This window comes from Hydractinia symbiolongicarpus, chromosome 2 (assembly GCF_029227915.1).
Source record: "Hydractinia symbiolongicarpus strain clone_291-10 chromosome 2, HSymV2.1, whole genome shotgun sequence".
NCBI classification, from domain to species: domain Eukaryota; kingdom Metazoa; phylum Cnidaria; class Hydrozoa; order Anthoathecata; family Hydractiniidae; genus Hydractinia; species Hydractinia symbiolongicarpus.
Window position 1 is genome coordinate 23,946,068 of NC_079876.1, and position 16,109 is coordinate 23,962,176.

The 16,109-nt window shown below is 34.0% G+C and overlaps 3 protein-coding genes across 3 annotated transcripts in view; all 3 read left to right on the forward strand.

The window, feature by feature from the left end:
• Nucleotides 1-30: 30 nt before the first annotated feature.
• Nucleotides 31-5,875, forward strand: LOC130630268 (cilia- and flagella-associated protein 144-like). Its single transcript, XM_057443694.1, has 4 exons — nucleotides 31-311; nucleotides 4,381-4,440; nucleotides 4,714-4,817; nucleotides 5,486-5,875. The coding sequence occupies exons 1-4, from the start codon at nucleotides 98-100 to the stop codon at nucleotides 5,597-5,599; spliced, it is 492 nt and encodes a 163-aa protein (XP_057299677.1). The 5' UTR covers nucleotides 31-97; the 3' UTR covers nucleotides 5,600-5,875.
• Nucleotides 5,876-6,609: 734 nt separating this feature from the next.
• Nucleotides 6,610-13,735, forward strand: LOC130630275 (carboxypeptidase D-like). The gene is made up of 6 exons (XM_057443701.1): nucleotides 6,610-7,331; nucleotides 8,518-9,012; nucleotides 9,453-9,769; nucleotides 11,387-11,671; nucleotides 11,936-12,039; nucleotides 12,724-13,735. Exons 1-6 carry the CDS (start codon nucleotides 6,842-6,844, stop codon nucleotides 13,409-13,411), a joined length of 2,379 nt encoding a protein of 792 aa, XP_057299684.1. The 5' UTR covers nucleotides 6,610-6,841; the 3' UTR covers nucleotides 13,412-13,735.
• Nucleotides 12,215-16,109, forward strand: part of LOC130630273 (uncharacterized) — a 97,120-nt gene continuing 93,225 nt past the window's right edge. The window contains exon 1 of the mRNA XM_057443698.1: nucleotides 12,215-12,224. The gene's annotated coding sequence lies outside the window, so the exon portion shown is untranslated. The remainder of the gene's footprint in view (nucleotides 12,225-16,109) is intronic.

Sequence of the window (16,109 nt, forward strand, 5' to 3'; positions counted from 1 at the left end):
TTCTTTTGAATTTACACAATAATGATAATAAATTGTATAAAGCTGTTCACCTTTTTTAAAATTCTTAACATTTTTAATGTTATTATAAAATACAGAAATGTTTATTGTTGTTAAAATCGATATGTCTACTTTGCGACAAAAATCAAGCTTGGCAACCATGATTACTCAGTACATAAACAATATGGCCGCGAAGAAGGATGCAACAAGTATTAACCATGTGCATCAAACAGCTATATTATGTGAAACGATAAAGAAAGAGCAAAAAAAACAAAAGCTTTATACAAACTACAGTATTAACCCCTTTAAGAAAAGTGAGTTATTGAATTTATTATAAAGCTTAGCTACCTCTCACAAAAACAAATTTATTTCATAAAAAAGAGGTTGGAAAGTTGAGTTGTCCAGCTAGCTATTATAGTAAACTTTTTTTTGAGAAACCATTATTGGTTCTCAAGACATAATTATCAAAAATGTCTTCATGCAGGATAAGGTGGGCATTGAACACTGACAAACAGAGCACATTTTTACAATGAAGTTTTGTGTTTTTACTGTGTTTACTAGGCTGTAAAAATCTCTTCACCTGACAGATTTCTTTTACGTCCAGATACACGTGATTGTTCCATTTCTGTGCCAGTGTTAATTTCTGAAATATCATCTCCTCTTTCGAATTTTTAAGAATGCTGTGACTTTCCAATAAGTGTTTTACATTCTCGTCTTTCCTGAATTTGCCATAAAAAGAATTTTGAATTGTATTATAAGGGTTACGTTCAGCATAAGTGTGGCTCTTTCCACCTCAACGCTTAGAATAGGTACGAACCTTGCATGTTTTACTTTTGTCAACGCATTCTGAGTAAAACCATGCAAACGATTTTCTTTATCATATAAACTATTATGAATAATACAGTTTACTGCTTTCCATGTTTCCTTTTTTAATAAATGAAAGCGAAAGTCTACCTGATTTGCTTTCCATTTTATTTTCTCTACCAAATTTTAATTTTCTCTCGCAAATGTTGTTTACATACACTTCTCCGCTGAGCTCAAGTAAAAATCGGGGGTATTTCATAATATACTGAGTTGCAATATTAAACAATTAAAACAAAAAAAAAAAAATTTAAAAGGAATTAAAAAAAAAAAAAAATTCCTACGCACTATTTCTTTTTTTCATCTCTAAGATTTTCCATGTTTTATTTTAAATTTATCATTCCAAATGATACTTTTAAACGCTCAACCCCCTAACGACCGCTTGTTATAAACACAATGATTTTAAAAAGGATTGTAAATATAGAATGAAGTTAAAAAATATGGCGCTTATAATCGTTGTGTTTTGGTCAAGGAAATATGTGTTTTATTTTTTGAATAACCTTTGAAGCAAGTAAATTTAAACACTCCAGTAAGAAAAATATTTAATAATTAACATATATTTAAAACAAATTAATGTGTTTTTGAAAGGTCCCAAGAAATGCAATGCTATCCTGTTTTTTTGACCATCAGCTCCCTGACTATTGCTGTTATCAATGATAATTGTATTGAATAAATATTACCATTTAGTTTAATATAATATATGTTCTAATTATCAACCTAAATGAGGCTGCTAACATATATACGTCATCATATCTTGGTAAAACCACTGGATATAATTGAGGTGTTGTATACACCTCACTTACTTTGTGGCGCCGTAGATTAGTGGTTATAGCTTTCGTACTCTGTGCGGGAGACCGGGGTTCGATTCCTCTTGACGGCGATTCAACATGGGCGAGTGAATGTTACCATAGCCCCGGGTTAACCCAAGCCATGTGAGGGAAATTGGGGAGATGGCACACTGTGTGGGCCGTTGGATGTTGCCGGGAGTTGTCTAGTAGAGCGTGGGCCCTACTAATTGGGTCTGCGTAGCTCAAAATGAGCATTAAATACTCTAGGACTCTCCATCTACGCCATGGCCCCTCCTGGAAATAATAGACAGGGTATATCCCTCGATATTTGTGAGGCTAGCCATGTAAAATATGCACATCTATCTATCTATCTTAGATCCAGGGGGAATGATGTCACACATAATTAGATAGTTATGCATATTATACATAGCTTGTCTCACAAATTTTGAGTGATATACCCTGTCTATTAAATGGGAAATCCTAGAGTATTTAACGCTTATTTTGATTTAGGGTCTGTGCTCTACCAGACAACTCTATGCATCATCCAACGAACCACACAGTGTGGCATCTCCCCAATTTTCCTTACAAGGCTTGGGTTAACCCAGGGCTATGGTAACATTCATTCACCTTACGAATTCGCTGATAGGGGGAACAAACCTCAGTCTTTCGCACCATGTGCTAGAGTTACTCCCAGCAACTGCTAACGAGTCCAACACCTTATTTTGTGAAAACAATAGTATAGCATATATACTGTGCATATGAATGTCTTGATTCTATGATTTAACTTTTCTCTGTAACTTTCTCTTTCCACTGGCAGCACTGCTTGGCTATGATGTAATATCTTGAGCCTTACGCCTAGGATGTACCATATTACCATTTCCCCCAGTACGAAAACTTGTACACTTCACAGAACAGCCAGCCTAAACATTGCTGGGGTAGATCGCAGATAGTAGTCTTATACGGGCGCTTTTTATCCAGACCTTTTGTGAAATTACAACAAAAAAAACTCAAACCCGTGTTTTATCCATTTTTGTCAGCATGTCATTCATTTTTGCTATTATATTGGGGTTTCTAATCAAAATGTGCACACTCAAACCAATCTTTTGTAATTTCCTGATCTTTAACATATTTTCTTTTAATTAATGATACCCCATGTCCTTAACACCAAAAGCCTGTTAATGGTGCTTGATTGTTTTCTTAGGGGGCCTAAAAGAGACCAGTGGACTGGATAACGCATAATCAAGGGACCCTTCAATTTGTGTAAATTTCACTCAATTGAGGTATACTTAGTTTTGCAGGAGATTTCACACATCATGAAGAAAACAGTTATACAACTAAATCTGGAGTTCACTATGACATCTGAGTCAAAATTCAGACCTTTAACAATTTAGTTTTTGATTTATGACTTAAGATTTCATAACTAGAAAAATTTATTGTCTTTATAATGATGTATTATTCACTAAATTCTTCTGCATGTTTATTTTGTTGTTTTAACCCTGAATTTAAAAGAGGAAATGGGACAAAGTGGGACACTAAAAATAACAAACTAACAAAATTTTTAGAATTTACTAAGGTATGTATATAGCTTTTTAATTGCAAGTTTGAGCCTTCCTTTTTAATACATTTTTTGTGCTTTTAATTAGAATAGGATTTAGTGCTTTTAGGTGGAATAAAATATTTAACAAGCCATTTTTTAAAATTTTTTTAGGAGACATGACATTGAGAAATAAAAAATAATGATTAATTATCGATAATTAAATAATTAAAAGAATGATGGCTGCAAAAACTAATTAACTTGTAGCTACCTCCCAATATTTCATAAGAAAATTTCTTCAAAAATTATAATTCATAATGGTTAGCTTTAAAGAAATTTTCGTATGAGATATTGGGAGTTACGTAAAGTAAAACTAAATAATAATTTATATATTGAGCATTTTAGATCTGATGAGTCTTGATATCGAACAACACAGAAACTTTAGTTTTTCAACACTTTCTGCTATATATAACATGTGAAAGTTGCTCAATCGTAAAAGTTTATTCCTGTGAAATATTATACTCTTTGGAACCACTGGTACCATCACTCTAAAACTGTAATTTTAACTTCTTTTTTTCTGTTTTTAATCAATAAAACCACGTGCCTTTTAGAAACTGTTTTTAGCCTTTTTTTAAAAAAATGGAATTTGTGTATTATGCCCAGATGGTCTTTGTCATTGATGCGAAACAAAAAATGATATGGGAAAATTGTGTTAAAGCTATAATGCACCATCTAAAAGACAACTTGATACCTTATTCACAGCTCTTTATTACAAATTTCACATTCAACCTTTGTTGTTCTGTTATCAGCCAAAACCAATAAAAACAGCACGTAAATAAATAAGGGCCACTCAATGCACCGAATTCAAGTATAGGTAAGGTAAAGAATTCTTTAACAGTTAACCTTAACAATTATTATAAATAGTATTTATATTCAGTTATTTAAACCATGCTTTTGTTTTTTTTATTGACCTCACAACAACGTGAAACTAACCATCAGTATGCTGGAATACCCGTAAATATAAAAATAGTTCAACTCTTCATGATTATATTTTTGCAACACTTTTTTGTTGATTTTATTAAGTTGAGTAAACAAGTTTAACCGTAAGCCTGAATGTTTAAACTTAATTTTGTCTTGATTTGTAGCCTTGAAATTCACTTCATTAAACTGTGGCTGATTATACATATTTTCTTTTAATAGTGTATACACTGTCAGGGAAACCAAACTCGACACATGACTCAGCAGATGGAGAGGAAGATGGTAAGCTAAATAACAGAAATTTTGAAGTTTATTTTTAAAGTGTAATGCTTGAATGAGTATTTTAAGAAGCTGTATAGAATTGAATTTTTCATAGTAGTGATGAGAATCAGTGCGGACATTATTACAAATTCTCGTCCTTTTTTTCCTTAGAAGGTATTGATTGAAGGGAGAATAGAGCTTTCTAGATTTTTACTTTTGCGTTTATCTAAGAAGAACCAAGTGTGACCATTCCATTTTCTACGACAACGCATATATTTCATGTTTTTACTGTAGATGATTTCCTGCAAGTTATAAAACGTGCACACCAAACTCCAGTCGAGAAATTTGAATATCCGCAAACAGAAGCCCAAGAGATTGGATGGTGCACCAAGCCTCTAGTATGTTCCATATTTTTTTAGTAACGATCTCTCTGACGAAACTCACCTCAAAATATCTCTTGTCATGCTAAACTTTCTTCTCATCCTATTTGACTTTTTAAATTATTAAATTTCCAGATTAAGGAATATAAATTTGAATATCGATTTCGGCAGACAAAAGTGGCGTGAACTTTACAGATAGAAAGATTTTTCCGCTACGGTGATTTATTTAATTTTTTCAAGGACTTACAAGGTCAAATTTTTAGGTTTTTCAGACTTAACTGTTTATTCCGCTGACAAAAATTTATAAAATAAGGTAGTGGATGAAGTAAATAAATGGGAAAATACTCAATGCAGGAAATACAGCACTCCTTCCTCATCTAATTTCATTTAAGAGGAAGTTATAAAAATTGGGTTCTAAAATTTTAACAATAATAAACTTCAGCTCTCGTTTAATCCTGTGTTTGTTATAAAAACCTGCAATTCAAGCGTCAAGAATATCATGTATGTTGTGTGGAGAAAGTGTGGAATATTCTAAAAGCTAAAAACTGCATTTATTCACATTTGAAAATATTTGTGTTGCCCTCAAAAGTGAAAGTTAATTTTCTAAGAGCGCTTCATCTTTATGTTTTGTGTTCATATTACCAAAAAGCGTTTATGTTTTGATATTGTGTGTTTGTTTCGATCAGATCGAACACCAGCGAGACGACATGCGATTACACCATCCGAGGAAACATTCAGAAATCACCAAATTCATGGATGCGTATTGGAGACAAAGAGAACAATCGGAAAATTTGAATTAGCTATATTTATTTTTCATTCCTTATCTTTATGTTTATTTTTATTATCTCTATTTTCTTAATAATTCATAATTTGTCCGTCTGTGCTCGTGTGATAATTTGCATCCATAAGGACTAACTTCTTTCTGAAGAGGGAAATGAAATACCCCGTCATATAAGTTTGCATGTAAACTACTACTACTACACTGTCTGATGTCATGTATGTAATTTAATCGTGAAATTTTATATTGTATATAGTGAACATAGAAAGAATATGTTTTAAAACAAGACAACCACAAATTGTTCTATAATGTCTATGATGTCCACCCTAGCTTCACCCGAAGAGTTCACAAGAGCCACAACTTATTTAGTGCTTTGAAAACCAATTTTTTAAAAATGAAATGTAACAGCATTAAAAGCTACATGTTAAAAAGCGATATGAAAGAAGGGTTTTGTTTAGATTTTTCTTGAATCTCCCCTTTCTGTAAGTTATCGCTATAAACTTTTTTGAAAAGGTGTTTTTCAATCATTTAATATTATTCTGACATATAATTCGAAAGGCGCATGGTATTAATGTCTTGACGATATTAAAAAGAATAAATATTTTTTTATTTCTTCAAGGACGTAGTTAAACGGTTTTTTGTATATCTAGGATTAAATTTTAATTCACGAAAATACATTAACATTATGCATGTATAATTTCCATTTATTGCTCTCAAAGCTGAAAAACAATTATAACCCAAAATCGAACTATTTTACATATATTTTTATATGAGAGAAAAAATAATTTGAGTATGGCCGTTGAATGTGTAACAGAAATGATAAGAAAGAAAAAACGCACATAACATGAGACTAACTTAAGCAGAACTTGTTCGAACACTTGTTAGCTTTTTTCGTTGTTTTTTCTGCACATCTGTGCGAAGCGTTTTCATTCAGGTTTTATGAATGATTTTCGCTACATTTGTTTCAAGCATGCAGCAAGTACGCTGTGTTTATCAACAGCTGTCAGTCTCTGTTACTTTTTTAGATGGCAACAATATATGCAAGCGTTGGCTCTGTTTACACTTAAACACGATCATGAATAGCCCTCATTAACCGATATTGAGTGGATTAAACTCAAATATTTAGGAACAACACCATAAGTTATAATTAAATTTTAATATGGAGAAAGAAATAGAATATCGAAAGAGAATTATACAGAAAAGTTGTTACTAATAGAATTGAGCATACTTTTTTTTTTCGGGAGCAGTTGGATTGTATCGTTTGATGATAATGGCGGATTCGAAGATTTTGCTACTTGTCGTAATTACGATATGCTGCTCGCATCATGTTGAAACGAAACGTCGCCACCATCGACATAAACATCCTGCTACCGTAAATGAAATCGCAAATAACGAAGCGTTAGCGAATTCTTACGAACACGAAGAGAAACCAACGTATAATTACGGCGAAAATTATCCAAATGCCAACACTCAGGCATATAACTTTCCTTATAAATCAGTGGAGAGACCATACCCTTTACCAGCCGCTATCGTACCACAACCTACAAACCTACGGGAGGCTGTGTCAAAAGCAAGTAATAAAATAAAAGACAATAACTCAGATAATTGGGGTAACCATACTATCCCCTACTTGAAAGAATTTAAGAAAGAAATTGATCAAGGAAAAATTCGGCATCATGATTATGAAGAATTAACTTGGTACATGAAATTTTTTGCCGAACAGTATCCGGAAATCACTCGTCTGTACAGTATAGGTGAGTCGGTACGACATCCTCAGATAGCTGACACTAATTGTTTTCGTTGTGCAGCTAGATCCTTCATAATTTATTTCGCTGAAGTAACATTCTCTTCAAGATTAGAAAAACTAATCCGCGAGGAGTCTTTGTTTTTTCAAAGGACAGTGTGATTGGCAATGTCCACCAACCTATCGGAAAAAACTTTCGCTGCGTCAGTTCGTTTGCAACTATATGTGCCCAAGAGTAAACGTCGCCAGAGAGTAAAAGTCGCGCCCCCTGCGTTTACATCCTTCTCCCCAGGGTTTGTTGCCTGATGTCAAAGCTGCTGGCGCTTACTTTACAGCTAACAAGTTCCTTTGTTGCCGACCTCGATGTCAAAAATGCAAGAACCTCTGGGGACGAGGTTATTGCGTCTACCCCAGAAGTCACAAATTGTATAATGCTAAAAATAATCACCGCTATTTCTTATGTCATTCTATTTTGTAACGAAGTTACAAATAAATATAACCCTAGGTCTAATCTGACATTGGTTGTAATTGAAGAAAATTTGACAATCTATCCAACCATCTATATAATGTTGCTCTTTTTTACTAATACCTTGTTTTATAGATATCAGGGAAATATAAACAGCAGATTACAAATTAAGTAAGCGAAGTAAAAATTTACTAATAATAAAATTTTGCGACTACATATATGATGCAACGCAACTAACATTCGTATTATGAAAAATACGATTACTTCGTAGTTATATATATGAAATATTTGGATAGGTACGAATTGGAAACGTTATTGAGTGCAATATATACTGTATTTAACATCCTTGCTTGCTTAGTTGAACCACAGGCAGAAAAAACAGTTAAAAAAATTACTTTAATTCATAGGAAGAATACAGGAAGTTACTTTTCGCAGCAATAGATTTGGCGAAATAAACAGATTCGAGTTTTGTGTGGAAATTAATTTACGGGATTGCTGGATTTGCAGAAACTATTTTTGCGATCTCATGAAAACCACGAGTCTTGGGTTTTTAAAACCATATCATACAGTTTTTTTTCGCGAATTAAATGCCCTAAAATATTTCGCGGACGTTGTCTTTCCGAATTTGGCTTTTCGTCAATCTTCCTGCGAAAAATAGTTCTCTCCAAGGTACCTCAATTCAGCCACTCTTTAATTTGCAGCTATTAGCTATTCCATTTTTTAATCTTAGGTAATACTGTCCAAAACCGGAAAATGTGGGTGATGGAGATCTCAGATAATCCAGGCAAGCACGAAGGAGGAGAGCCAGAAATGAAATATATTGGTAATGTGCATGGCAACGAGGTTGTAGGGCGCGAAATTTTACTGCAATTAATAAAACATCTTTGCGAAAATTATGAAAAAGACGATAAAATTACTGAACTCGTGGATAAAACAAGAATCCACATATTGCCATCTATGAACCCAGATGGTTATGAATTAGCAAACACGCATAAAAAGAGCTCGAACCCTGAGCTGACTGAGGATGTGATTGGTCGATTAAATGCAAACGGAGTTGATTTAAATCGAAATTTCCCAGACCAATTCTTCGACAGCGATGCCGAAAATTTTGAACCTGAAACAAAATCCGTTATTGACTGGATTAAAAAATACCCTTTCACATTATCTGCAAGTTTTCATAGTGGTGCACTGGTGGTCACGTATCCTTTTGATGACTCTCCATCGGGTATGTTTTTATTGTTCGTTCTTTCTCCGACCTTACAAGTTTTTTAAAAGCCAGACTTACTACGGTTTAATTAAGTGATTCATCAAGTCTAAACATAAAAATACCTCGTCCTGTTAAATCATTTTTAATAACAAGTGTCTATGGACCACTCCTAGAGCAGTCCTAAGAACAAGCTGGTTGGTTTTGTGTTGAAGTTAATGAATTGTTTGAGTCGTAGGAACTTATGTCACAATAGCGGTATGTAATAACTGGAGGGTTCTATCTTTACTAGACAATTTTTAAGGTGATATTAAAAAATATAGCTTAGTGCTGCGCTAAACAAACGTAGAAAACATGTTTGAATATTATAATAACCTGCTTATGAAGGTTAAATAGCAGACACTCTTGCGTATACTTAGAGAGGTTAAGTTTTTTGGACAAACTTCTCTTTCTTTCACTAGGACAAGCTCAATACAGTGCAACTCCAGACGATGACCTATTTCGGCAGATTGCGAAGTCTTATTCTGAAAATCATCCTCGAATGCATCTTGCCAATCCTAAGAGCAACTGTTCTCATCCAATGAAACGTTTCACTGATGGTATTTCAAATGGAGCTGTTTGGTCGCCATTAGCAGGTGGAATGCAGGATTATAATTACGTCAAGTCCAACTGTTACGAAGTGACAATTGAGTTGGGTTGTCATAAATACCCTGATGAAGATCAACTAGCTTCTTATTGGAAAGAAAATCAGAAACCTTTGTTAAAGTTTATTGAGTTTGTAAGTGTGCTTGTTTCTGTTTAACCCTATTTGGTCCGGGATTTTTCGAACATACTATGACCGGGGGGGGGGGGGGCGGGGGCGTAATCCCCCCTTAATAACTTTTCATAGGGTTGTTCAAATTGAATCAAACTTATCACATTTATAGTATAGTTATAAAATGAACAAAATGGCAACAGTAATCAGAAGCTTGAAAGTTGTTAAAAATGCCACTATCTGCTTAATATTTAATTACTTTTGTTCCAGAGCGAATTTTTACATCCTGTTTGAAGTTTCAGAAAGCTAAATAAAAGTTACTTAATATATTCTCCGGTTTTTGCGTGGATCGCATAAAACAGTGCCAAAAATTGCCCAATTTGTTTTTTCGATTTTCGGGTAAAATCTGACAAAATCAGGATATCGGATTAATCACGTGTCCAAATTATGCAAAATGATTCTTCTTAATAAAAAAGGTTTTGTTGCAAGTTTCAAGTTCTAAAGATAATCCTAACAGAAGTTATTAAATTTTCCCCATTATAAAGATTTCATAGAGATTTTTAGGGGTAGTTTCGAGTAATGACCAATATCAAGGCCTCTGAAAGGCATGGGGCCTAAAAATTTAGCATGTAGGTATCTAATAAATAAATATTGAAACTCAGTAAGTTTCATAGCCATATAACATACCAACAAGGAGTTATTAAATAAAACGGAATCCGCCCCCAAGACCGAATAGGGTTAAACTGTATTGTTGCGTTGCAGTTTATCAGGAGGTGTGTTAGCTAAGTAAGCATTTGTTGAATAGATATTTCTGAAGGAATTTGTTTTCGCCCCAAACCCCATAATGGTGTACGAAATCATTTAATATAAAAAGTTTGTCACTCCCATACATGATGCAATTCTTGGATCATCACTCTCTCTGTTTATAAAGACACAATCCAAGAAAAAAAGAAAAAACCTAGAAAAATAATTATCGGTTTAAATTTTGACTATTAAACAACTCCTTATGTCATTGCTGACAATGCGATGGATTTTTCATGGCGGATACTCTCAGGAAGCAAACTTAGCGACCGCCACCGCGGTGACGAGGTTTTATAATTGTCTATCAATAAAATGGTCGAAAGAGGTAGGAATTCATCAAAAAAACATGGTTTAATGTCTTCGTGTAGCTAACTTCTTAGACTATAGAGGTAGCTATTGCATAGAGGTGATTGTTATAAGTGGCCTTGTATCTACTTTAGGACATGCGTGATTATATTTCAGAAGAATTTGTTGACCATAGAAAAAAACCTCAATGACTTTAAACAATGCCCTCGTAATATTTTATTTTGAGATTTAGTTTAGTTTAAAATTGAAGTGACGTCACAGATTTTGGAAAAGCAAATGTCGAAAAAACTTTGCCGATTTGTCGCTTCTACCATTCTGATAAAGATTTTTTCTTTTATGAATCTGTGAGAATAAAATAAGCAGCATTTCATGTACCGACTACATAACAACTGGTCCAAGAGTACCGTGTGTCAACAAAATAATTGTATGTGAAAACACTTGATTTTAACAGGGCAAAAAAACTAACCCATTTTCGCAGCATATGCTACCATTTTTTTCCACAAATCTATGTCAGAACTCCGCCGTTTTATCTAGGCTAACAAAGGTGTCCGAGGATTCATCAAAGACGAAAGTGGCAATCCTATCAAAGGAGCTAAGGTTATTATCGGAGATCGACGTCACGATATAAAGTCTGGCGATGACGGTGATTTTTACCGACTGCTGGTACCAGGAACATACGACGTCCAGTGTCGTGCTAAAGGTTTCAAAGGAAGTGTTCAGAACGTTGAAGTTACACCTGGAGATGCGACAGTGGTTAATTTTACTATGAGTCCAAAACAAGTTGATGGTTTGGAAGAAGCTTTAGGTCATGTGAACAAGGTAAAGAGTTCTTCTCTTTACGTTACAACGAATTCTTTCGCCAAACTAACTTCCTCGCATTTTAAATTGCACATTAAAAATTAAACTTGTTTAAACTTTTAACAGTGTAGTATTTTTTTTAGACATTACACCGAACCTTTTAAGCCGTCTTTAAGGTTTAGCATTCAGTAGTTAGTTTTCAAAGATATATTCCCAAACGCATTTCAAATGTTATATCTGAGTGTACCATAGTTTATTGCACATTTTCATTCTCGACATTAATAGGCGACGCTATTGACGCACGATTTACTCTATCGATATGACGGACGAGATTCAGGTAACGCTGCTCCAAAAGAAGTCATTGAAAAAGCAGAAGCACAGACTGCTGGGTAATTATTGGAACTTCTTTTTGTTATTTCGAGCGATAAATTAAGCCTTCGATGAAACTGTCGACTTTCTAATTAACGGATACTTTTGGATAGTCTCATTTTCTCTTTCAATTCGACAGGAACCAGATTTCTGGAAGCCTAAGCTTATCAACTATGTAAACCCATGGTCAATCCCTCTGAGTTTAATATTGTTTTATTGACACCGGAAGACATTAGAGTGAGTGCAAAAAGTAGTTAAGAGCAGTGCTTATGAAATTATCGTGTCTATAGTAAAACATTCGTATTTTCTTTTCCTGTTTGCTAATTGAAGAGAATTTGTGGTGACAGCATAAATTTCATGCAATAAAAAATGTAATTAGTGCACCTTTTTGCTGTCCGCTGTTCAGGGAGCTTTTATAAGGTTTTGACCGTGACTTTGTCAGAGTAATCGCTTTTTGTTCGTTAATTGAAAAGTTGTCCGCTGTCCACTAATAAGACAAACGATCGCAATGAAAAGAATTTGTTGTCGATAAAGCTGCATATGATAAATTACCTAGTGCAAAATCATACCGACGTTTAGTTTTATTTTTTCATATTTAAATTAATACAAAAGTCGACGAGATCGCTACACAAATCCACCAGGTCTTCTTTATTTGTATATGAGCTATATCCTTTCATAATCAGTTGTGTTCTTTTTCTTTAAAGGCGAGAGGGAGCATCAGACCAACAGGACAATATTGGAGTTGAATCTGAAGCTGGATCTGGTAGCGGTATGGATGAGACCGTGCAAGCTCAAAAACTTGCTGAAAGTTTAGCACTAACCAGCAATGCGCAAGTCATCAAAGGTAAAACTCAGTCAGCTGTGAAGAAAGACCGTCAACCTTCTTTGCTCGAACATACAATCTTTGATAAACGAGGCAAAATATCGCATCCTGAAAAAAGCAAGAAGAAAAAGTCAGCAAAGAAAAATAAACTGAAGGAAATTTCTGAAAAAAGCGTTTCAAAAAGCACTGTAAAAAATGTCACTGAAACTTTACCTGTCAACAACAACGCCACAGTCACTCCTTCGTCAACTGAGAGTGCAAAAGAAAATTCAACTGAAATTGACAGTGATGTTATAGCCGCTGCAGAGGAGAAACTCCACGTTAAACCTACCATCGGCATGCATTTAAGATGCAAGATTCCAGGAAAAGACACCCTTATGAAGGGAACATTGAAATATTTGGGACATATCTCGAATTTACCGAAACGAAGTAATGTTATTGTGGCTGGAATGGAGTTAGATCATCCGGAGGAGCTGGGAACTGATGGATCTTTCCTTGGAAAACGCTACTTTATCTCGTCGCCAAAGACAGGATACTTTGTACCTGTTAAAAACTGCTCACCGATATAAATTTTGATCAGTAGGACTGGTTAAAAAGCATTGATATTTTAAGAGAACAATAGACGAAAACACTTTGAATCTGCACGTAATAGATAGAGAAGTATAGTCGACCTTCACTAGCACTTGATGATCTAAAAGTGCGAGCAGTTGTTTTCGTCTTCTGAGTAATAAAGATGTTGAAGAAACAAAATAGATAGAGCCATAATAAAATTGAAAAAGAGGACATTCTGCTATATGCATTCTAACAAACTAGAAGTTATTTTTTTAAACTTTAACTATATTTGTAACGAATTTTTATAAGCCCGTGTTTTGATAATCATTTTCTAGACCGTATACATTTTTCTTTTCTTCGTATAAGCTTCATACAAAAAGACACATTTCTAAGAGTACATAAACATGTCGTTATTTTATTATTTAAATTATAATTTATTTTTACAACTTTTTTTTAATCATTACACACAATATATATTACTATTCTACTTTTCTAAAAAAAAAACAATATCTACACATCTTTTCATCTCTTCATCTCCCATCAAAACTAACATCTTCCGTTAGATAACCCAGTCTTGTAATGGCCGCCTTTCGTCCGTACATTCCAGACTTTATCACCCCTTTTGCGGCTGAACGCAATTGTGTTTATTTTCTGGCTGTTTATATTCTTATTTTGCAACCATTAGCGCAATTTTTAGAACGCTTTTTTTGTTAATCGTATAAGTTCCAGTTCAGCATGCGTATATTTTTAAGGGAACCTATTTTTCTATCAGCTTGTATGTATCTTTTCGATATTCATCCCTGTAATATCACCTATGTTTTTAAAATGTAGGTTACCTTTTAAACTCACAACGACTGCCTGATTTGAAGTATTGTTTCCTTCGATAGCTGCTTATAATTCTGTACTGATCTGTGTATAACATTGTAGCAGTTTGTGTTTTGGTGCTTACTGTCTCAATAGTTTTTCCTTTGTAGATAGCCAACTAGTGGCAGGGATTTCCAAACAAAAATCGGTTACAGAGCACTACTTTTTAACGAAAACAGTACAAAATTTCATCAAAGCTACAATGTTAGACAACATAGCTAGGTGAGAGGCGGCTGTTGTAGAAATTCCAATCTTGGACCTTTTGAGACGTTTTCTTATTTTAATGACTTCTTTTGGCGCCACTGAATGTAAAGAAAAAGAATAAAAACTCCGGACCTGGTTTACTATCTCTTTTAACAGGTAACAGGTGTTAAAACAAACTCTGATGATGTCATTTTCTATAACACATATATCTAGACATCTGTTCCTAGCAGGCATATTAAAGTTGCCATATAATTCCTTGGAAGTTTTAAATATCGTTGCATGCATGCGGTGCAACAACAAGCTTCTTTATGCAACAGTATTGCATTACATGCGCATGAAGAATGCGCACCGTAGCCCCAGCGCTTTACGCTTTATGCACTAATTGCCGATATCTCCCAGTTTAAATACCCATATTTGTTCGTACAACCTTCGTGGGTATAACCTTCATGTTCGGCCAAAATTAACCAAACAACGGACAGTACGCCATTTTCAATGAAATGTGAACGTGCAAAAAGAGAGCTTAATCTATAAGTATAATAGTCAAATTTAATTCTTTTTTAGATACATTATACTGAAGTGTGTAGAAAACAAAACAGGACACTGCTGTGCCTTCTACAAAAAATTTCTGTATATATAATCTCAGTGAAACTGCAATTTCTTATCAAGTCATATTAGTGGCCTCTTGCAGTATTCTCACGCAAACACTCATGCGGTGTTTCAAAACGTTTCAGTAAAGTACATGTTTACAAAGCTCTGTAAAATGTGGAAAACAATTTTTGTCGCTATGATTTTTTCTAATTTAACAACAATAACAACAACAAAAACAAAAATGGCGAAATGTAAATGGCGGTTTAGATTCCCAAAAGCCCGACTGAATACGATTAGGACCAAATGTCACATTTGTAGAACAAGTTTTGAGTTATAAGAAATAACTTTTATTGTCTGATCTTTTATAGCTTCATTGTGTATTCTATAGATATATTGACCCCTTTGAGACTCATCTCCACTAATCGAAATATATCAAACCCACGATCTTTCGCATCTGAAGCATTTTTTAGTAATATTTTTTGTCAAAAATGGAAGTATTTTATTTATCACACGATATGAGGTCAGAAATCGAAAGAAAATAATAGTAAATAGTAATTTAAATTTTGTTGTTAAAATAGTCACCTAACTTTTACCAAATTAAGGTTATCAGACAACACATATCTATCTTCAGTTAGGAGACAGTCGATCAAAGAAAGAACTTAACTTTAAGTGTTGGTTTGAGTCTACTTCAGATTAAAGTAGATAAGACGTCTGACGTCACCAACTAATATTTTGACAAGACGTCTGGGAACAAAGTTAGGCTTAGAGAACACTCGAGATTATTATCCGAAAGCAAGAAGACCCTTTGATTTTGCGTAGCATACCAATTCCCAAATTTTTAGCAAAGAGGGCGATAAGGTCAGGTTTCCGGACGAACTTTAAGTCTTTGCGATCGCAAGGAATTCAAAATTTTAAAAGAATACGCCATATTACATTAAGACTCTTTTGTTTACATAAAGGTTCAGTCAGATCACTATTTCTAAATATAAAACAAACTTTTTTCCCATACATCCTGTGTTTGTCAAACTTATCACTTAAACCAATCTTCCACGACACACG